Here is a 24,327-nt window from a genome sequence, read left to right as displayed (position 1 = left end):
GTTGGTTTTCTTTTCCCCTAATAATGTTGCTAATTATACCACCATTTTATTTAAAATTAGAAGTACAAAGATTTCACATATACTTCACTGAATTCTCAGCAGAGATAAAGAGTAGGATTAGGTCTGCTATAAAGATAGAACAGTAGTATGACAGAGAAATTTGCTCAGTCGTGTCCTGAACCAGTGGATATAGCAGAAACAGAACCCTACCATCCAATTCAAATTAACACAACTCAGCAGATCATGCTGCCCTCCACTTAAATATTTATGGCTGGTAACATAAATATTAAATAAGGTTCTTATTTCATAAGCTGGAGGAAAAAACCCCAGAGAAAAATTCCAGTGGAAAAGACATATAAATGTGCTTGTTCTTTAATGCTAATGCCTCAGATTTCATTAATTGGACAGAAAAGGCAAGTCTAGAGAAACTGTTTGTTAATTATTTATAGCCACACCATCCACAATAATCTTAAAGCCACTACGTTCACTTATTTGTACTGGCTTATGCACAACAGTGCTTCAGGCAGGGAAAACAGGGAATGCGTATTCTCAAAAGTCATTCTTAACTTTCAGACTTGAGAAGCAGCATAACAGAGCAGATATGGGTGAAGACTGTGGAGGCAGGCTACTTGGGCTTGAGTCCTAGTTCCACTAACTGGGCCAGCCTCTCTATGTCTCAGTTTCCTCATCTATAAAATAGGAAGAGAAACAGTATTAACCCTAAACTGAAACTGGGTTAATACATAAAATGCTTACTAGAAAATGCCTACTACACAGTAGCACTATACAGATGATTGTTATTATTAAGACTGTCTACTACAGAAAATCTAGAATTAAGATGTCTGATGGTTTATTTATACCCTGCCCTGTTCTAGAAAAGGATTTAGCAAAGCTTACAAAAATGCATCTAAGGCTAGAGAACATAAATTAGAACCAAACGCAGAAAAATGCAAGCTGCAATGATCCACACATTTCCTACAGGAGATTCTTAAATTTGATTGTAAGGTTTCAAACATCTGATATGAAAAGGAAGTGTAGTCAGATAAGCCATTCAGAGGGGCAGTTAACTACACACTGATACAGAAGAGAATCCAAAACTGGTGAGGAATCTTTTTTTTTTAATGGGAACTCATAAAGAAGAAAACATATAATGGAATAAATAATTACTCTGATTACAGATCTAAATAGGATAGTTTCTCATGACAACACCCTTACTACAGGATGATCTATCACTGTAACTCAGTGAAAACAATTCTAATAAGTGTCAAATCCAATGCAGTCTAGGAACCCCAGCTCTCTACTAATTTGGCTTGATTCAGTGGTGAATTTCAACTACTGTAAGAACATAGGGAATCCTCCCTAAACACTCCTCTTAGGCAAATACTGTATTAAGAGTGAGCTGGAACTCTGACAGGAACCTAAAATACAGCTCTCCTATGCTGCCTGTTAAATACAGATACAGAGGCTTTAAGAGACAATGGAGATGAAAACAAGGCTCAGAACTTGTGAATACAATGGAATCAACCAAAGACATCTGCTTGATTATGAGTCCAGCCTTATCTATTCAGAGGTGAATAGAAAAGGAGAAAGGACAAAATTCTTTTTAGAAAATTGCTTTGACTCCATCTTAACAGAGATACAAATGGGTAATCAAGGGTCTAGACTAGGAAATCTAGAATGCTCAATATAGATAATATTAAATAACCACTGCCTTGATGGTTTTGGAAATTGCTTTGCTTCAAGCAAAGGAAGATGCTTAAAAGGGAAGGTTTAAAAAACACTTCAAAAAGCTCTAACAAATAAACTTAGAAGATGTAAAATTATTAATAGGGAAGATGTATCTATTTTCCAATGTGGATGAATGTTCAGTGGAATCTCTGCAGTTAGGATGATTTTGACTACTCCACACATACATAAACACAGAATTTGGCTGAGGCATGCATCTGTCACACAATGTGAGCTGAGACAGTCTCTTACCCGCTAAGTGATTCTAGGTTACCACCCAGCACTCCCATCTCTACCTTTTCTCTTTCCTTCTTATTTTCTACTTCTTGTGGTAACTTTCCTGGAGGGCCGAATATTGCTGATGCTTTGAAATGCAGCCATCAAGGGAGAGTTAAAACTTTGATACAAAGTAGATATTGTAATAAACAGAAAGCCCATGATTCTTGAAGAAAATGAGGTTTCTAAGAAAGTCAAAAGACTGTATAAATACGTATTTATCTGTGTTTAGGGGGTTTTCTGAAGTGTTAGTACACAGGCCTTGTTAAAGTCAAGTTTACTATATTACCATCTAGAATAAACACCAGACTTCTTTGAATTTAGTTAATTTATATTAAGCTCTTTTTTTCATACAAAGCAAAGAGGCTCCAGGGCCTGTAGCAAAAGACAGAAATGAACTTAAAGGCCCTAAGATAAAGTCAAACACATGGCTAATTTAATGGCAATCACCCTACAGAGTCTGTAATAAAGCACTACATGATTAAGAAGTGGCAATTTCTATTCAAAATGGCCCCCTGCAGATGACCTATTAAACACTAACATGAAAATGACTTCCTGTGTCCAATCTAAACTACTTCGATTCAGAAGATGACCAATTTCTGCCCTTAGTGCCAAGATATGCCTGATCAATGATGGACAACCTCCCAGTCCACTTTTCATGGACAGATGGTGAGCCACAGCCTGCCCCTCACTCCACATGGCCATATGGATGCTTCTTCACACTAACCATAATGGGGTCAAGTGAAGCCTTAGAGACTTGGGAAAACAGCATGTTAAAAGTTCATTCATAATTTGCTGGAGAAATGGAGAAAACTGAGGTACAAGGAGGTGGGGTGGGACACCTTCATTTTCTGCAAAGTGAATTTTCTGACATCCTTTAACTCAATAACTGTTGGTCAACTGCTCCCTTAAAAGATAATCAAGTGATAATTTTCAGCAGTGTTTATATGAAACAATAATCAGGCAAGACAATTCTTAATTTTTAGCTTCAGGGCTTCTTCACGTTTGAGTTGATTATAAAACATTTGTATCTGAATCAAGTGTCACAAAGTAGCCTTTGACTCCAGCAGTTTCCTTGGCTGTATTTTCTTCAGTTGTATAGCATATTCTATAAACAAATTATTTAATAATGTTGTCTGCTTTATAGTATTCCATTAAGTATTCAAATGCCTCATCTGCCCATCAAACTTATTTTTCTTAAAGTGGATTCCTGGCATTTCTAAAATTAAATACTGTCAGAGGAAAGAAGAACTTTGCATTTATCAGGTAGCACATTATGTGCTTTGACCACTTTGATGTATTGGCAACTACTCAAGGTTCCCATCTGTGGTCTCAGTTTGGGACTGGGATTCAAGAAGTGTACTAAGCATACACCCCAACTGCACTAATTAGTTACAGTATTTACCATATTTAGTCCTTCAATTGTGCTCGCTTTTTTGATATGAAACAAAGCTCTCCAGAGGGGGGGAAAAAAAAAGATGACAACTCAGTACTAGGTAAAGTACTATAAAAGAGTTCAAATTTTGACAATATACAACTACAAACAGATGAAAGAGAAAAATGGTAAACTGAATATCTGAATCAGATTCCATGTGTAAACACACATCTTAACTCTTGACAGCCTGCTAAAACCTGCCTGTTCTCAAATTCAATTAAGAACATTACTGGATCATGATGGATAGATGATCATTATACTAGCTACATTAGAAAAAGTAATTACTTTGATTTCTGTGTATCCAGCTGGTTGCCACATTTCTGAAATCAGAACCCTCCCTAAGAGGACCAAAGATATTAAATAATTAAGGATGTAGCATTAGCACTTTAAAATTACTTAAAGAGAAAGGCAACCAATATAGAAGGTAGAACAGCACATGAGATCTTTGTCAAAGCACTTACCATTTCTACAGGGTACTTAAATTTGAAAGCTGAAATTAAGTCCTCCGGAAGGAAGTACTGTGGGACTCAATGTCATTTTCACAAAGGCATGTCCTTCATTAACACTAAAGGGTCTAATGTAAGTTTAATTTCCACGAATTATCATTAAAACTGGAGTCAGTCAATTCATTTAAAAGCCATACAACCAGTTCTAATTCAGTAGAATATGTAAAAGAGGCATTGTGTTTATTTTTTTAACAGAATCTAAAGACTGCATTCCTTCCCTTTAAAATCTCCCCAAATGAACCTTCTTGGGAGAAGTTTCACAATTTCCTTGAATTTAAAACAAGACAAATTAACCCCATGCTTTTTTCAGATTTCTTACCTGTGTTGCCAAACTCAAGACCTGCTGTACCAGCTCCTGAGTTTCTGATGGTTTCTTGAGGAACAGCTTCACTATGGCAGTGAGCAGAGTGAGCTGCACCTAAGCAAACGTATTTTAATAGGTAAAGTGAAAGGCATTCCCATTATTCCACACCGTCAATTCCAAAGTGGTGTTTCCCCAAATATGACTCACTATGAGGTCTTTCAGATTTTGATTAAGAGACAAAGGTTAAAACTCCACCAATATCAACGATAGCAGTCAAAGGGTTTCATCAACTGAAAATTCACTAGCCTCCGATCTCCAAATTACATTTTTGGCATCAAAAACTGCTTGCTTGTTTCTGGCCCAGAAAATCACCTGTATTTCTTAAAGTGCATGCTAACACACTGATGGCAACAAAACTGGTTCCTGACCAAATTCTTTATTATTTATTTCCACCAAAAGCTACAACTTCCAGAGAATTAGGGAATCATTTATCATACTGGGGCAAGAGCCAAGACACTAGAACTATGCCAGATCACAACCAATCTAGTGGTCTGCTGAACTGTGAGACTCCCGCCTTGTATATGTTCTTTGTGAGGGCCTATTAAAATTACTATGATAGATTACATAAATGAACTTCAATTTGCAGTGAGTACAAATGCCAGGGGGAAAAGATTTAATAATTTACCTGCTTCTCTGGGCCTTTGACTTGAAGGTCGGGTCTCTCAATTTTGATAGAGGACAGATGGGAAGGAGTCTAACCATCCACAAAGAATCTTTTCAAACCACACATGCTAGCCTTCACCCCAGACAAAAACCCCAGCTGCAACTGAGCCACAACCATTACTAACAGTAATCGGTAATCATCTGTGGGTGATGGAAAATTAAAAAGTAATAACTACTGCTCTAAGCCAGCAGTTGTGGAGGTGTGGTTTTGGACCAGCAGCAGCAGTAGCATCAGCACCCTGGACCTTGTTAAGAAATGAACATGCTTAGGCCCATCTCAGAACCACCGAGTCAGAAACTCTAGCTGTGGGGCCCAGCAACCTGTGTTTTAAACGCCCAGTGCTTAGGTGTTTCTAAGGCTCATTAAAGTTTGAGAACCATTGGTCTAAGTTAGGCAGGCCTGTTCCACCAGAAGTTAGCACAACTGAAAAAGGTCACCGCTTTTGGGAGAAAAATGAACATACTATATATGTATATAAATTCGCACACATGAAACTGCCTAACTTTACCTTTCCTGAAATCTTTCCCAAAACATCTCTTACCTAAGATATAGATGAGAACTTACTTGGGTGCTTTCATCATGGAAACCTTCCAGGAAGCTCTCTAGTAACTCATCTGCATTGTCAATTCTTTCAGCATATTCTCCCACAATCCAAATCATAGCTGCTCGAGCATCTGGCTCATCCAGTGAGTCTAAGTTCTCACACAGAGTGGCAATGATGCTTTCATATCTGAAATAACAAAATGGACTATGGTTACTGAGGGCAAAACTGAAAAGCGTATTTAACAATGAAGGCTAAAAGCAAAACCACGGACAAGGTACCCTAAACCAAACCACCAAACTACAAAGGCTTTTAGTCAAGAGAATGTACAGGCTTTAAGCCAGAAGATTATAAATGTCTTAAATTTTCCTTCAATTATGTTTCAATAACCAGACCTTAAACCTTTATAAAAAGCTTTTTCACAAGGAAAAGCTAACCTGTGGTGTAAGATAATGCCACTACTTTACATTTCTAACACTTTCTTATAACTAGATTAGACAATTTTCCTATTACTTCATTTTACCTTCGTCGTAGAGGAACAGAAATTCTGCTTTACTTTTAGGAAAACAGAGTCAGACAACAACAGCATCCAGACTAGAAACAGTACTTTTGTCTCTTACTCCACCTATCTCTGCTTTCTATAGAAATCTTTATGTTCCTTCCTCCCAAGGTACCCACACTAATGACTTGTTTCTCCAAAGAAATGAGCAATTCAAATATTTATTTTTATTTTTATGGGTCTATAGCTCTCTCATTCTTTACCATATTAAATCCATCTCCTTGGCTAATGCAGTTTTTCCTCTTAAATGTAGTTGCAATCTTTTTTTAATTAATTAATTAATTAATTAATTAATTGGCTGTGTTGGGTCTTTGTTGCTGCACATGGGCTTTCTCTAGTTGCAGCGAGCGGGGGCTACTCTTTTGTTGTGGTATGCGGGATCCTCATTGCTGTTGGCTTCTCTTGTTGCGGAGCATGGGCTCTAGGTGTGTGGGCTTCAGTAGTTGTGGCACATGGGCTCAACAGTTGTGGCTCACAGACTCTAGAGCACAGGCTCAACAGTTGTGGCACATGGGCTTAGTTGCTCCACGGCATGTGGAAACTTCCTAGAGCAAGGATCAAACCCACGTCCCCTGCATTGGCAGGCGGATTCTTAACCACTGTGCCACCTAGGAAGCCCCTTGGCTAATGTAGCTTTAAACATCAGAATGAAATTGTATAATAAATGGGATATGGGCAACTGAATAATACACTTAATTGTCTGCCCTATTTCCACTGATTAAACCAGGTTCTTGATAACACTTTCTTAAAATTAAACTATCATAATCCCTCATTAATACAAACCAGAAATAGACACATTTCTTTACCAAGCATATTTTTTTTTTTTTTTGGGGGGTACACCAGGTTCAATCAACTGTTTTTATACACATATCCCCATATTCCCTCCCTTCCTTTACCAAGCATATTAAGATATATACCTCCAAACTTCAGAAGTTTAGAAACCCAACCCTCCTCTTTCCTGGGAGAGTGGTAAAAGTATATGATCCTTATTCCAAAAATACCATTTCTAGAATTTAAAATATATATATAGTATATGTAATGCTTAATAAACCATTATCTTGTTAAAATATTTCTTCTAATTTTGAGTCTATCACTAAGCTAACTTACTGCAAGTCACTTCATTTCATACTCTCTTTAAAGACTAATCAGAAACCTCAGCACGATATATCTCTATGATAAGGTAAAATGAGATTTAGGATGCTTATAAGACCTGTTCTTATTTCACTCTCACAGATTCCTTAACTTCTTGACTTCAAAAGCAAATCTGAGAAAAGTATTTTTGTTTCATAAACTAAGAGGCCTTAATGTGAAAATCTTTTGTGGAGTGAAAATGTAGATTTTGCATATCTTAATGGAAGCGGCTACAATACTTCAGAAAAGGTCTGAAACCCTGATAATTTATTACACGTTCTATACTTTTCTACAAGTACTAAGTAACATACAAAGTGAACAGTGAAGCTATCGCCTCCCTGGCTTTTACAATAATTTATTCTTCAAACTGAGGTGTTTCTGAGAGTGAAAAGGGGCACAACTGTTAATCATGCCTGGTAAAAGGTAAAATGGATTATGCCCAGACAACCTGGACTATGTGGGTATCCTATTTAATAGTAATTTCATCACCAAAGAATCTGGTTAGCTTTAATATATGCCAATTGACGATGCACATTCAGACAGAGCTTCAATTCTTCTAAAAGTGATAAAGCAGGGTGAAAAATCAGATTTTAATCCTTGTGCTAACCAACTTATATGTTTTATTTATTTATTTTTTAATTTATTTATTATTCTTTTGGGGGTACACCAAGTTCAATCATCTATTTTTATACACATATCCCCGTATTCCCTCCCTTCCTTGACTCCCCCCCTCCTCGAGTCCCCCCCACCCTCCCCACCACAGTCCTCTAAGGCATCTTCCATCCTCGAGTTGGACTCCCTTTGTTATACAACTTCCCACTGACTATCTATTTTACAGTTGGTAATATATATATGTCTGTGCTACTCTCTCGCTTCGTCTCAGCTTCCCCTTCACCCCCCGCCCCCTATATGTTTTATTTTTAATAAAGTATTCAACTATTACCACTTACATTACAAAGAATAATTCTTAGCTAGCCAACCTCAAAGTGCCTTACTTAAACATTTCCTAAATGATCTGAGGAAGAGGGGCAGAAGTATTTGGACATACTTGTTGGGATATTTGCGGAAGATATCCCTGATGACAACAATCGCCTCTTGGACCACATAATTTACTTTGGTTTGGATGAGGTCAAGCAATGTGCTTACACAGCGCTCTGCAGATTGCTGCAAAGAGGAACATAATGAGAAGTCAGATGATCTATCCAATAACACAACCTCAACATACAAAAATTTTTTTTAGAACATTCAGGTATATCAGCTAAACTAGACTAAAAGATGAGGCACTTAATTTAACCACGCTATACTAGAGGCTGGGTTATCTGATGGAGATATACAGAAGTTCTAGATACACCCCGAATTTCACTCATTACGAAACAGTCAGTTCAAGTGAAAAAAATCATCTTGGATAGCCAGGATGACAGAAATGAGAAGAAAGTACAAGTCAAGGTAGGAGGAAATAATAAGAATGAAAGAATGAGTCAAGGGAGGAGGTCTTTATCTGCAGTTCATGAATGAGCACAGACAGAAGGCATATTTAAACCTCTTGAAATGAAATTGCCAAACTTTATTTGTGCATACAAGCATATTTTTCACGGAGAGGGTCCACAGTTTTCATTATATTTTCAAAGTTATTTGTGACTCAAAAAACTCTGAGGAATATCTGCCATCTTTTGGGCTATATAACTGAAAGTCTATGGCCTTAGATAAACTGCAATTTTCCACAGCCTATGGTGCATCTATAAAATATAATTTAATCTATTAGTGTTTTATTAATGAAGAGAATATAGAAGAATACAAGTGACAAAACTAACATACTGAAACAATAAGTCATAGTCTTTAAAAGAAGAATGGTTCCAGGAGAAAGATCCTAAAAACCAAGGACTGATTTATCATATATTACAATGTATTATGATGGGTCATTCCATTATATGCCTCCTGATAAGATGCAATAGGAAGTACACAGCATCGCATAAGAGGTATTCTTGCCAAAATCAGTGGGCATGAATATTACCATGCCGCCAGATTTAACTGTCTAAAGAGGATGAAGGAATGAGATAAACAACATCACTAAAATACAATCAGCCAAATCTAGACTCTAGAAAATTCTACAAGCCTAATGATCTAGTCCCTTCAATAAATGGCACTCAAATAAATAAGTAAAGACTTAAACACATTAACCAAATGCAATGTGTAGCTCTTGTTTAGATTTTGATTTGAACAAGGCATCTGTAAAAAGACATTTAGAGAAAATTAGGGAAAACTGAACATGGACTGGGTATTCAATGAGATTAAGAATTATTGTTAGTTGTTGAGTACAGTAATGATATCGTGGTAATTTTTTTAGAGGACATTATCTATTAGATATACACATTGGACCACTCTAATAAGATCATATCTGGGATTTGCATTAAAATATAACAGTAATCAATAAATATTATTTGAAATAAAAAAAAATATAACAGTAACCCACTCCCTTGAAGGGAGAGGGAGAGGAAGATCAAATGGGAAGAGCAATGTGTTGATATTTGTTCAAGATGGATGCTGGGTACATGAGAGCTCAATAATCAATTTTATTTTAGAGTATGCCTAAAATTTTCTGTAATAAAGTCTTTTAAAGGTACTATAATTTAAACCATTCCAAGCAATATAACAGAAAACAAAATTGCATATATATGATGATTCTGTTCTCTCTTATGTAGTTTTTCCATTTTTTAATTCTATTGTATTCATTTTCAACTAGTAATTCCTGTGCTGTTATTACAAAAGCAAGACAGTTGGGAAAATTTAAATATAAAAGTTATGATAAATTATAAAGCATGTAAGGGTTAAATTGTCAAATTAGATAATACAAATAAAGTGCCTAGCATAGGGCTTGATAGAAAGCTAACATTTACTGAGCCCTTAGTTTCATTATTATAATAAAGATAAACAAAAGGCCATCTCCCATGATGCATCAATGTTTGAAAAATTTAAGTCCAGGATAGCAATTTTCAAGCAAATTGTCATCTCACCCATGTTGCTTTCAATTAAATTTTAAAAACACCATTAAAGCAGTACTGGCAGAGGAACAAAAGTAAATATCCAATCACTGTATACACAAAATAAGTCCAGAAACACAGAAGGGCATACCAACATACAAAATTCAGTATATGATAAAGGTAACACTTCATAACAGTAAGGAAAGGATGAACTGTTCTGGTGTTTGATCCACACACTCTTATCTTTAACCAAACCATTGCCATTAAAGTAGAAAATAAAGGTCAATTTTATATAACTTTGAGGTGAAGCACAATTTTCTAGGTGTGCCACTAAAGATGTCATAGAGAAAATGGACAGAACTCACTACATAAGGAAATGCAAACTTCTATGCACCAAGAAGTCAAATGAGAATCAAGATGGCAGAGTAGGAGGACGTGCACTCACTCCCTCTTGCAAGAGCACCAGAATTACAACTAACTGCTGAGCAATCAATGGCAAAAAGACACCAGAACTCACGAAAAAAAACCACCCCACATCCAGAGACAAAGGAGAAGCCGCAATGAGACGGTAGGAGGGGCGCAATAGTGTTAAAATCAAATCCCATAAATGCTGAGTGGGTGACTCACAAGCTGGAGAACAGTTATACCACAGAAGTCCTGAGGGTTCTGAGCCCCATGTCAGGCTTCCTAACCTGGGGGTCCAGCAACGGGAGGAGGAATCCCCAGAGAATCAGACTTTGAAAGCCAGCAGCATTTGATTGCAGGACCTCCACAGGACTGGGGAAAATGGAGACTCCACTCTTGGAGGGCACACAAAAAAGTGTGCTCACCAGGACCCAGGGGGAAGGAGCAGTGACCTGATAGGAGACTGAACCAGACCTGCCTGCTGGTGTTGGAGGGTTGCCTGCAGAGGTGGGGGGCAGCTGTGGCTCAACAAGGAGACAGGGGCACTGGCAGCAGGGGTTCTGAGAAGTGCTCATTGGCGTGAGCCCTTCCAGAGTCCACCATTAGCCCCACCAAAGAGCCTATAAGCGCCAGTGTTGGGTCGCCTCAGGCCAAATGACCAACAGGGTGGGAACACAGCCCCACCCATAGGCAGACAAGCAGATTAAAGTGTCACTGAGCTCCACCCACCAAATTGGATTAAAGTTTGACTGAGCTCCGCCCACCCAGCCCAACCCACCATCAGTCCCTCCCAACAGGAAGCACCCAGGAGCCTCCTAGACAGCTTCCTCCACAAGAGGGCAGACAGCAGAATCAAGCAGTATCAGTAGTATTTTATCTTGTGGAACTGAAAATCACAGCCACAGAAAGACACAGAAAATGAAAAGGCAAAAGACTTTGTACCAGATGAAGGGACAAGATAAAACACCAGAGGAACAACTAAATGAAGAGGAGACAGGCACTCTTCCGGAAAAAGAAGTCAGAATACTGATGGTGAAGATGATCCAGGACTTTGAAAAAAGATTGGATGCAAAGATCACAAAGTTGCAAGAAAAGTTTACCAAAGACCTAGAAGAATTAAAGAACAAACAAACAGAGATATGCAACACAATAACTGAAAGGAAAAATACACTAGAAGGAACCAACAGCACAATAACTGAGGCACAAGGACAAATAAGTGACCTGCAAGACGGAATGGTGATAATAACTGATGCAGAAAAGAATAAAGAAAAAAGAATGAAAAGAACTGAACACAGCCTAAGAGACCTCTGGGACAATGTCAAACGCACCAACATTCGCATTATAGGGGTCCCAGAAGGAGAAGAGAGAGAGAAAGGACCTGAGAAAATATTGGAAGAGATTATAGTTGAAAACTTCCCTAACATGGGAAAGGAAATAGCTACCCAAGTCCAGGAAGCACAGAGTCCCAGGCAAGATAAACCCAAGGAAAAACACACCAAGACATACAGTAGTCAAACTGACAAAAATGAAAGACAGAGAAAAGTTATTAAAAGCAAACAAGGGAAAAACGACAAATAACATACAAGGGAACTCCCATCAGGTTAACAGCTGATTTCTCAGCAGAAACTCTGCAAGCCAGAAGGGAGTGGCATGATATATTTCAAGTGATGAAAGGGAAGAACCTACAACCAAGAATACTCTACCCAGCAAGGATCTCATTCAGATTTGACAGAGAAATCAAAAGCTTTCCAGACAAGCAACAGCTAAGAGAATTCAGCACCACCACACCAGCCCTACAACAAATGCTAAAGGAACTTCTCTAATCAGGAAACATAAGAGAAGAAAAGGACCTACAGAAACAAAGACAAAACAATGAAGAAAATGATAATAGGAACACACATATCGATAATTACCTTGAATGTAAATGGACTAAATGCACCAACCAGAAGACACAGACTGGCTGAATGGATACAAAAACAAGACCCATACACATGCTGTCTGCAAGAGACTCACTTCAGACCTAGGGACACATACAGACTGAAAGTGAGGGGATGGAAAAAGATATTTCATGCAAATGGAAATCAAAAGAAAGCTGGAGTAGCAATAGTCATATCAGATAAAATAGACTTTAAAATAAAAAATGTTACAAGAGACAAGAAAGGACACTACATAAAGATCGAGGGATCAATCCAAGAAGAGATAACAATTATAAATATATATGCACCCAATATAGCAGCACCTCAATACATAAGGCAAATGCTAACAACTATGAAAGAGGAAATCAACAGTAACACAATCATAGTGGGGGACTTTAACACCCCACTCACACCAATGGACAGATCATCCAGACAGGAAATCAATAAGGAAACACAAGCTTTAAATGATACAATAAATCAGCTGGGTTTAATAGATATCTATAGGACATTACATCCAAAAACAGCAGATTACACATTCTTCTCAAGTGCACATGGAACATTCTCCACGATAGATCACATTTTGGGTCATAAATCAAGCCTTGGTAAATTCAAGAAAATTGAAATCGTATCAAGCATCTTTTCTGACCACAACGCTATGAGATTAGAAATCAATTACAGGAAAAAAACTGTAAAAAACACAAACACATGGAGGCTAGACAATACGCTACTAAATAACCAACAGATCACTGAAGAAATCAAAGAGGAAATCAAAAAATACCTAGAGACAAATGACAATGAAAACACAACGATCCAAAACCTATGGGATGCAGCAAAGGCAGTTCTAAGAGGGAAGTTTATAGCAATACAATCCTACCTCAAGAAACAATAAAAATCCCAAATAAACAATCTCACCTTACACCTAAAGAAACCAGAGAAAGAAGAGCAAACAAAACCCAAAGTTAGTAGACGGAAAGAAATCATAAAGATCAGAGCAGAAATAAATGAAATAGAGACAAAGAAAATAGCAAAAATCAATAAAACTAAAAGATGGTTCTTTGAGAAGATAAATAAAATCAATACACCTCTAGCAAGACTCATCAAGCAAGAGGGAGAGGACTCAAATCAATAAAATTAGAAATGAAACAGCAGAAGTGACAACAGACACCACAGAAATAAAAAGCACCATAAAAGATTACTAGAAGCAAGTATATGCCAATAAAATGGACAACCTGGATGAAATGGACAGACTCTTATAAAGGTATAACCTTCCAAGACTGAATCAGGAAGAAATAGAAAATATGAACAGACCAATCACAAGTAATGAAATTGAAACTGTGATTAAAAATCTCCCAACAAACAAAAGTCCAGGACCAGATGGATTCACAGGTGCATTTTATCAAACATTTAGAGAAGAGCTAACACCCATCCTTCTCAAACTCTTCCAAAACATTGCAGAGGAAAGAACACTCCCAAACTCATTTTATGAAGCCACCATCACCCTGATACCAAAACCAGACAAAAATACTACAAAAACAGAAAACTACAAACCAATATCACTGATGAATTTAGATGCAAAAATCCTCAACAAAATACTAGCCAACAGAACCCAATAACACATTCAAAGGATCATACACCATGATCAAGTGGGGTTTATCCCTGGAATGCAAGGATTCTTCAATATATGCAAATCAATCCACGTGATACACCATATTAACAAACTGAAGGATAAAAACCACATGATCATCTCAACAGATGCAGAAAAAGCTTTTGACAAAATTCAACACCCATTTATGATAAAAACTCTCCAGAAGGTGGGCATAGAGGGAACCTACCTCAATATAATAAAGGCCATATATGACAAACCCACAGCAAACATCATTCGCAATGGTGAAAAACTGGAAGCATTCCCTCTAAGATCAGGAACAAGACAAGGATGTCCACTCTTGCCACTACTATTCAACATAGTTTTGGAAGTCCTTGCCATAGCAATCAGAGAAGAAAAAGAAATCAAAGGAATCCAAATTGGAAAAGAAGAAGTAAAACTGTCACTGTTTGCAGATGACATGATATTATACATAGAAAATCCTAAAGATGCTACCAGAAAGCTACTCGAGCTAATCAATGAATTTGGTAAAGTTGCAGGATATTAACACACAGAAATCTCTTGCATTTCTATACACCAACAATGAAAGATCAGAAAGAGAAATGAAGGAAACAATCCCATTCACCATTGCAACAAAAAGAATAAAATACCTAGGAATAAACCTAACCAAGGAGGTAAAAGACCTGTACTCAGAAAAGTATAAGACACTCATGAAAGAAATCAAAGAAGACACAAACAGATGGAGGGACATACCATGTTCTTGGATTGGAAGAATCAACACTGTGAAAATGACCATATTACCGAAAGCAATTTACAGATTCAATGCAATCCCAATCAAATTACCAATGGCATTTTTCACAGAACTAGAACAAGAAATTTTACGATTTGTATGGAAACGCAAAAGACCCCGAATAGACAAAGCAATCTTGAGAAGGAAAGATGGAGTTGGTGGAATCAGGCTTCCTGACTTCAGGCTATACTACAAGGCTACAGTGATCAAGACAGACTGGTACTGGCACAAAAACAGAAATATAGATCAATGGAACAGGATAGAAAGCCCAGAGATAAACTACGATCAACTAATCTATGACAAAAGAGGCAAGGATATACAATGGAGAAAAGGCAGCCTCTTCAATAAGTGGTGCTGGGAAAACTGGACAGCTACATGTAAAAGAATGAAATTAGAACACTTCCTAACACCATACACAAAAATAAACTCCAAATGGATAAAAGACCTAAATGTAAGGCCAGACACTATAAAACTCCTAGAGGAAAACATAGGAAGAACACTCTTCGACGTAAATAACAGCAAGATCTTTTTTGATCCACCTCCTAGAATAATGGAAATAAAAACAAAAATAAATAAGTGGGACCTAATGAAACTTAAAAGCTTCTGTACAGCAAAGGAAACTATAAGCAAGATGAAAAGACAACCCTCAGAATGGGAAAAAATATTTGCAAACGAATCAACAGACAAAGGATTCATCTCAAAAATACATAAACAGTTTATCAAGCTCAATATCAAAAAAACAAACAACCCAATCAAAAAATGGGCTGAAGACCTAAATAGCCATTTCTCCAAAGAAGACATACGGATGGCCAAGAGGCACATGAAAAGCTGCTCAACATCACTCATTATTAGAGAAATGCAAATCAAAATGACAATGAGGTATCACCTCACACCGGTTAGAATGGGCATCATCAGAAAATCTACAAACGGTAAATGCTGGAGAGGCTGTGGAGAAAAAGGAACGCTCTTGCATTGCTGGTGGGAATGTAAATTGATACAGCCACTATGGAAAACAGTATGGAGGTTCCTTGCAAAACTAAAAATAGAACTACCATATGACCCAGCAATCCTACTACTGGGCATAGACCCAGAGAACACCATAATTCTAAAGACATATGTACTGCAATGTTTATTGCAGCACTATTTACAATAGCCTGGACATGGAAGCAACCTAAATGTCCATCAACAGATGAATGGATAAAAAAGATGTGGTACATACATACAATGGAATATTACTCAGCTGTAAAAAGCAATGAAACTGGGACATTTGTAGAGACATGGATGGACCTAGAGACTGACATACAGAGTGAAGTGGGTCAGAAAGAGAAAAACAAATATTGTATATTAACACATATATGCAGAATATAGAAAATGGTACAAATCAACTGGTTTGCAAGGCAGAGATAGAGACCCAGATGTGGAGAACAAAGATATGGGCACCAAGTAGGGAAAGCGGGGAGGGTTGGGGGGGAATGAACTTGGAGATTGGGATACCAAATTGTACACTCTAAATATATGCAGTTTATTGTAAAAAATAAAAAAAAAAAAGTCAAATGAAATCAAAAGGAAAAAATTGGGAAAATAACTATTAACGAAATGAAGGGGTAATACGTTTAATTAATTATAAAAGACTTTAAAAAAATCAATGTGGAAAAGATAACACATTCAAAAAAGATACAGAGGACATGAAAAAGCAATTCCAAATGGCTAAGCATAATGAAAAAAATGTTCACCTCAACTAGCGATCAAAGATTTAGCTACAAGGATCCTTCTTATAACCATTTTTTGGAAAAAGAGCAGAAACAACTTTAAGGTCCATAAAGGAAGCAATCACACAGCATGTCTATAAACCACTAAAAATGATGTAAAATATTACCAGCAACATGGGAAAATGTCCATGTATAATAAGTAAAAAAAGCAGACTACAAAACATAAGTAAATAGCATTTGTAGAATGATCTCATTTTTGTAAAAAACACACCTGTTTATGGAGGACTACATAAACAAAGACTTAAAATCATGTCTACATCATCTCTGGGAGGGTAGAACAGGAGTAGGAGAAAGCAGAGTGTTCTACTTTTAACTTGTCTTATTTTATGATCTTATGTAGTAAATACATATGCTTTTCATTTGTATAAGACATAAGTCAGTACCTTATCTTGATCTACAAAAATTTGAAATGGTAAACACCAAAGAACAGAAGACTAGAAAGTGAGGAATACCTTAACTTAGTGATTTAATCTCTCCCAAACAAAATCAAAAATATAAATAAATCTCTCTCAAACAAATAAAATCATTTTATTTGTAAGAAAAGGAGGGCCAGGGTTTATTTCCTCCTTAAAGAAACAGGTACACACTGTAAATATATACAGCTTTAATTTGTCAATCATACCTCAATAAAGCTGAGGGTGGGGGGGAGGGGCTTGGGAGTAAAATCTATTAAAAAAACAAGCAAACAAAAAACAGGCAAAAGTTACTGAAAAAATAGTACTATGAGATTGCTTTCTCAGTGCTGTTTCTTGACTCAATGGCTTGTGCTTACTCTTTAACCTAACCAACTCAATATGACAAAATTATACATTTTTTTCACCTCACAATACTTAAAGCAACATAGAAACACATGTGCTTACAGTCGTGATAAAAAACAACTCCAACTCTTAACAACACCCATACTTTACAACAGGCCCTGTTACCTTAGCTAAGCACTAAACTAAAATTCCTTTTTTCTCATTTGTCACATCTTTGAAACCAACTACACATTAAAAAAGAGTGAGATGCCTTGACGGAAAGCAGCAGCTCAGTCTGGAAGCTGCAGAGAAAGTCTATAACAATTCTCTCACTGGTTCTTGCCCTTTTCCCACGGGTAGGTTACCTAGAAGCACTGCCTCTCCTGCCCTAATAACTGTGTCTGGACTAGGCAACTCTTTCCAACTAATAACATTCATGACTGAAACAGTTCTAGGAAAAGTTCTCAGGCAAATCTAGGTAACTGGAGATAAGAGAACACTATCTAAAAGGCAAGATTCTTGAAGGCTGATCTTCAGCTTCCAGAGGAATTTCATTCTTCACACACTCTTGTATTCCCACCAGGACACCCTGAATCAAAGGAAGAAGTGAGAGCCACCAGAAGTGCATCTCTTCCAGAAGACGATGGATAACTTCTCCATTAGTCACAACAGACAGTACTAACAGTATCTAGGAATCGAGATGCTTTAAGAACACTTTCTAGTAATTTCAGGGATAGAAAATCTCTTTAACTTTGGAATGAGACTCTTTGCAGAGCATTGTCAGAGAGGTTAATAAGACAATGACATTCTGGCAGTGAAGGTACAAAATGACTCTTCTGCTACCAAAATAGCTCTCAAAATTGTCTACATTAATACCATAAGTAGGTGGCTACTCCTCAATGAGAAAAGAAAAAAAAAAGTTAAGTCTGTGAAGTGTGGTGGTAAAAAAAGATGTAACATTAAAATCCAATAAACAGACTTTCCCATTTCTCAAATGGAGCAATAGAATATACTTAACACACTTCAGATATTAAGTATCTGAAGCAACTGAGCTGACAGAACCAGAAGTAGAAACCAGGATTAATTAACTTCTTGCTATAACAACTAGTCTACTAAATGATTTATCAGTGGCAACTATATGAAGCAGCACTGAGTAAATAAAAACAAGGAAGGCCGATTAGGAACTTGGTTTTCAGAGACACTTCTCTGACACAGCAGCTGTTTCCTTCTGTTCCTATGAAGCACTGATCATACCGTACAAATTACTTTATTAACTATCCTTGTGAAATCATATGGTCCAATCTTATTCAAAGCAGAATTGCACACAGTCAAGTAGCAAGAACAAATATGGAGCTCTGAATCCACAATATCCTTGTGAACAGAAGTCATCATTAATTTCAACAAATTTCTGAATGAGGAAAAACAAATGGAGGCTTGGTGACTGATGAAGCAGCGCAATGTAAGCTGTAGCCCTTAATACCTACTGGAAGGCTGCAACCAAGCTAGAACCAATCTGCCCTCTAAGACCACAGAGAAGCTCTTCAAGAGGACTTCCAAGTAAAGATCAACTTCCTGCCCTAAAGCAAAAACTTGATAGTCTACAACCCTGCCTTTGTGCACAGAAGTCCTGACAACTTCTCTGTTATCTCATTCTTAATACAGACAGCAATTTACTATAAGCATGGTATACATCTCAATTAAAAAATCATATATAGACATGCAACGATCACCATAAAATACTCCAGACAATTAAATTCAAACTGCAGAAACAAAACCAAAAACTAATTCACATCCCCAGAGATTTAAGAAACTATTCCAACCACAAAAAAGGAATGCTATGAAAAAGTACCAATAACAAGAAAGAGCAATGAAGGGAGGGAATGGAAAGATGGCTGTGCAGAAGACAAGAAAGTAACCAGTGAGACTGGAGCAAGGAATAGAAGGACAGAGGACTGGAAGAGAGAAGGGTCTAGAACAAAAGAAAAATTTTATGAATTTGATATTATACTTGAAAAGCTGGAAGATGATAGAAGTGCAATGAAGACACAATGAAATTTTTAAAAAAGGCCATTATAAACTACAGAAAAAAAAAAACCTGTGTAAGAAAGAAAATACAATCATTTGTATTGTGTAGGCTCTATATATTTACAGGCATAAAATGCACAGTAAGCTTTGCAAGGCTCTGATAGAACAAGAAATAAAGGTACATTAATAGTCAATTTATAGATTCAGGAACAAAAACCTCATGATACAGCTATATGGGGTACAGAAGGGTAGAAGTAGGAGTGATGGAGCATATGAACTAAGTTGCTTATCTCACAGCAGAAACTTAATAGACAATGTCTACAATTGGTAAATTGATAAATAACAGCATAAGGATATTAGAGATATGGAAGTAATCAAAATAACTAAAACCAGGAACAGAGTTAAAAATCATTCCCTCAGGAAAGAGGGACCAAAGACAGCTGTTTTTCATTAAAAATTTTTTAACATTTTAACAATGTGCTTTATTATTTTGATAAACTTAAAAATGTATTTTAAGGAAGGAGGTGAAGAGAATACTCAGAATCCCATAATGTGATCACAGCTACCATGGGACACTTACTTCCACCTTGATGGCACACCGCCCAATGGCCCGCACAGCTTTGCGCACAAAGTCGACATCCACCTCCGTGGCATATTCCTTCAGTTCTGCTAGAACCTGTTAAAAATCCATGAAGTGAACAATCATTAAGGATTCTCCAATAGCAATTTCATGGCCTAGGTTTTTCTGAAAGCCAGATCTTAAGATCTAACTTATTAGATCCTAACATGAATCTACTTTAAGTCTCACCTGAGCAATGTTGGCTTGGGATGCCAAACGAATCATGATGTCCAATTTCTCTAGTTTCACATAGATGGGATCATTGTACTTCACAAAGAAAACTTTGATTTCCTGCTTCAAGATTTCAGGCCTGTGGTATATACAAACACAAGATAAGGAAGGTGAGGCATATATTGATATATGCTTCTGATCCTGCATTAATACCTAACCTGTACTTCTCTGCTCTCCATCTACACACTCTACTCCAGGGAAAAAAACTCACAAACTTTCTCTACACCCCTCTAACCAGATCCATTTGACGGACTATTTTTGTCCTTTTTAAGGGGCAAAGTATATACTGCCAAGAAGAATCACTGGAAGAACAACAACCTGATCTAAACTATGGCCTGAACCATATTAAGCAGACACTAGCTAGCACACTACTAAGAGTTCCTTCAGAAAAGAAACCAAATTGTAGAGCCACACCAGGCATTCATTGTAGGAACACTCTAAAAAAATCAATTGTTAGCCTCCTGACCCTGGGCAAGTTGCTCTACCATACAATATTTTCACTTCCATACATTTAACACAGTCCTCTTTAATATTGATGTTATTAAGCTTAATTCAAAATTACAAACATTTCAATCACCAATTCATTTTTTTCCCAACCTTTTCTGGACAATTAGGTTGATGTTCCTCAGGGCAACGTACTGCACCTCTGGCTCCCCAGACAGTAAAGTGACAAGTGGAGGAGCCAACTTCTTTAGCAGCATATTGTAGTAGTCAGAGTCCTTGGGTAACAACTCTAGAAATTTCATTAGGACTTTTACTGCTGAAAGCACCACTGCTGAGTTGGCATGAGATAGCCGGGGAGTTACCCGCTCACAGATGCTGAGGACAGAAAACGAAAATTAGTATCTTAAACTATAATTTCTTTACTCAACCCCATCTATAAGGTAATGCTGTCAGAGGTTCCAATGGCCCAAGTATCAGAAATTAGAGAATCAGTTAGAAAAGTCAAAACTCCATGCGTAGGTAAATTTGGGATCCAACACTGCAGGCGCCTCATTCCCAGCAAACTACAGGCAGAGCAGGGAAATCAGAAGACTTTAGGAAACCAGCAATAAGGGGTGTTCAAACTGGAAGGAAACTAGCCAATACCCAAAACACTTGAAGCTCACACCATTTACCTTCCTGTTTTATAGTCCTGTCTCCCCACATTATGTAAGGGCTCCCTGCCTCACAGCCCATTTCTCCTCAACCTACAGGAAGTCAAATTAAGCATTCTGAGAGTTCTTTCATAGCGAGAGATATCAACCAACTGTGGCTGAAGTTTCATTGTAAGATGCAGAAGGAGATGGGCTGACAGGGAAAACCAATCAACCTCTTGCATTCAGGATAAGGGAATCTCGGAAAGGGTGGGTGGGTAGTTGTTTTTAACAATACAATACCACTGCAATATTCTCCCAACCCCATCCCCTTCTACTAGTCCATGCCACCTACACTTAAATGTCTCATAAAATACAGAATATCTAATTACCTGTTGAGGGTTTTTCAGAAATTAACCTAATTTTGATAGCTCTTAGGCAACATGAGTGGCTAGCTGACTCAGTTAAGCATACAAGATAAGTAAGCTGTGTTTTTCTCCCTTCCTCCTGTATCTACTTGGCTGACTCTCTGACCTCCTTTAGGTCTTTATATAAATACCACCTTCTTGGGGAGGTCTTTCCTGTTCACCCAGCATTTCTTAGATCTCTTCCTTATTTTATCTTTCTTGTTAGCACTTATCTGACCTATTACATGTTGCATTATATATACATACTATACATACTTCTGCCCTATCCCTCAGAATAAGTGTTCCATAAGAGCCATGATTTTTGTCTGTCCACTGCTGTATCCTCACAGCCTAAAACAATGCCTGGCACACAGCATGGGCTCAATAAATATTTGCTGAGTGAATGAATAAGGGTGAGATATCAATGACCAAGAGAAAATAAAATCATATGTGAAGTTCTTTCCAGAAGATATTTGTACTTTCAATGATAGAAAGAAACTATCAAGGTGAGCTTTGTTTAAATCCACAGGGAACAACTTCCCAGACAAGTTAAGAGCACTTATAGTAGCTCGAGCTTCAGTCAGGCAAGGAAGGTTCCTATCTATCATAATTAAAATGAAGAGCTAACAATTCTTAAAGATTACTTTGCCTCCTGTAGTGCCTATATACACAAAATGCTCAAGAAAAACTGATAACTCCAATTCTGTAAACTAAAATGTACGTATATGTACATGAAATTTAGAAGTCAGTATCTGATAGTTAAAGAAAATCTGCAACTCTAACGTGGTAGAGGGCTGAGCAGAACAATCCAGGTGTGCCTTCCAAAATCTTCTCCAAATTCAGACTGATGTGATTCCTGTACCTAATGGAAGACATCATACATTTTGCTGGCTTCAACAGAGTTCCTCTAGTACTAAATTATAGGTATAGGGCAGCTCAATAACTAGTATCAAGCCACTAACTACTCATCTAAAGGAACAAAAATTTTGTCACTACAGTGAGAGATACTCAAAAACCTTTGTTTGCCAAATGGCTAGGAACTGCCGTATGGGAGATGTGAGACCAGGATGAGAGAGATTTTTTCACAGGGTTATAACTGTACTGTTCAAAAAAAGAAATGAAAAATACACTCTTTGGAAGAGCTATTTTTGCATGGCTTACTCTACCACCTAAAATGTTCCTAAATACAGTGAGAAAATACCACAGGGAGAGCAATATCTATCCCATAAGCCACTGATTTTCTCAACATAACAGACCCTTGTTCTAATACAGACTCATTAGAACTTAATGAACCAGGCAAGACTCTTAGGTACTATCCGGAAAAACAGACTGACCTCTGAGCCTCCCGGTCATCTTTAGGGTTGTAATTAGACAGGCAGTCCAGGATGAATATCTGGCCCCATTCGGTGCATTCATTCAGGGCTGTAAGTAGCTTATTAATGTTCTGTGGATTCAGATCGAGTAAGTTGCTGTTTGGGTGAGATTCACTGATTTCAGATAATGCTGCTACAGCATTAGCCACCACCTGGGAGAGAAGCAGATATGATCTTGAGTTTTCAAGAACAGTACAGCTATTTCTCTGGATCACTTCATAACCATTCCTGAACATTTCACCTAGTCAGCTAGAAACAGATAAACTGCTTTCAAAACGTATATTAAACCACCAATGATGGCATGTATAGCTTCCACATGGTCAGACAACACAGAATTAAAACAATTCACATATTAGCAGAGAGTCACTCATTATTTACTATTAAAACATTAATAATTTTAATAGTACTATCAATAGAATTAAGACATACGAACAGCTATAAAAGCAGTGAAGTTTAGGGACTTCTCTGGTGGTCCAGTGGTTAAAACTCCACGCCTCCACTGCAGGGTGCACAGGTTTGATCCCTGACTGGGGAACTAAGATCCCGAATGTCAGGCAGCCAAAAAAGGAAAAAACAAAAACCAAAAAAGAAAAAACAAACAGAAAATACCACTGAAGTTTAAACATGAAACGTACATTAGGTAATGGAAAAAAAAATCTAGGCCAAATAATTTTACAGGTGTATGTGTGTGCGTGTACTGGGGGGTGGGGAGGTGATACAGTCAATCATATCTTAAATCTCAGAGTAACAAAATGTGACCTTCAAACACTAGTTCACTGTAACATGATGTTGGGAAAAGCACATAATCTCTGTGAAATTCAATTTCCTCATCTGACAACTGGGGATCATTTAATCCATCTCACAGATTAGCTTTAGTTTGAGGATAAAATCAGATGACAATGACATATGTATAAGTGCTTTCTACACAGCGTTATTTAAGGCGGTAATATTACCATAATTCATCAAGACTAAGTTGCATAGTTTTTCATATTAACATCTCTGAAGTTGGGATATATTTAATAATCAATGGCATGTCAGTTTAATAGGAAGAATTTTTCTTTCCAGGTAATACAGGAAATAATCATGCATCTTAGAGTCAACGAAATATGGTATCTCAAATGTTTCCTTAACTCAGGCAGTATGATAAATGAAAAATTGCTACCAAAAATAAGAAAGTACACTTGTATCCTGACTTAC

At 37.2% G+C, this 24,327-nt stretch overlaps 1 protein-coding gene across 4 annotated transcripts in view; it reads right to left on the bottom strand.

Moving 5' to 3' along the window:
* AP2B1 (adaptor related protein complex 2 subunit beta 1) overlaps positions 1-24,327 on the bottom strand; it is a 119,039-nt gene that overhangs the window by 66,233 nt on the left and 28,479 nt on the right. For all 4 annotated transcript variants that reach the window (XM_057714675.1, XM_057714678.1, XM_057714676.1 and 1 more), the window contains 7 exons: positions 23,092-23,282; positions 20,872-21,093; positions 20,233-20,353; positions 20,005-20,100; positions 8,250-8,365; positions 5,535-5,700; positions 4,262-4,360 (listed from right to left, as the gene is read on the bottom strand). In XM_057714675.1, the coding sequence (XP_057570658.1) occupies positions 4,262-4,360; positions 5,535-5,700; positions 8,250-8,365; positions 20,005-20,100; positions 20,233-20,353; positions 20,872-21,093; positions 23,092-23,282 (1,011 nt within the window). The remainder of the gene's footprint in view (positions 1-4,261; positions 4,361-5,534; positions 5,701-8,249; positions 8,366-20,004; positions 20,101-20,232; positions 20,354-20,871; positions 21,094-23,091; positions 23,283-24,327) is intronic.

Source organism: Hippopotamus amphibius, chromosome 17 (assembly GCF_030028045.1).
Source record: "Hippopotamus amphibius kiboko isolate mHipAmp2 chromosome 17, mHipAmp2.hap2, whole genome shotgun sequence".
NCBI classification, from domain to species: Eukaryota; Metazoa; Chordata; class Mammalia; order Artiodactyla; family Hippopotamidae; genus Hippopotamus; species Hippopotamus amphibius.
This window is presented reverse-complemented; position numbering and strand designations above follow the sequence as displayed.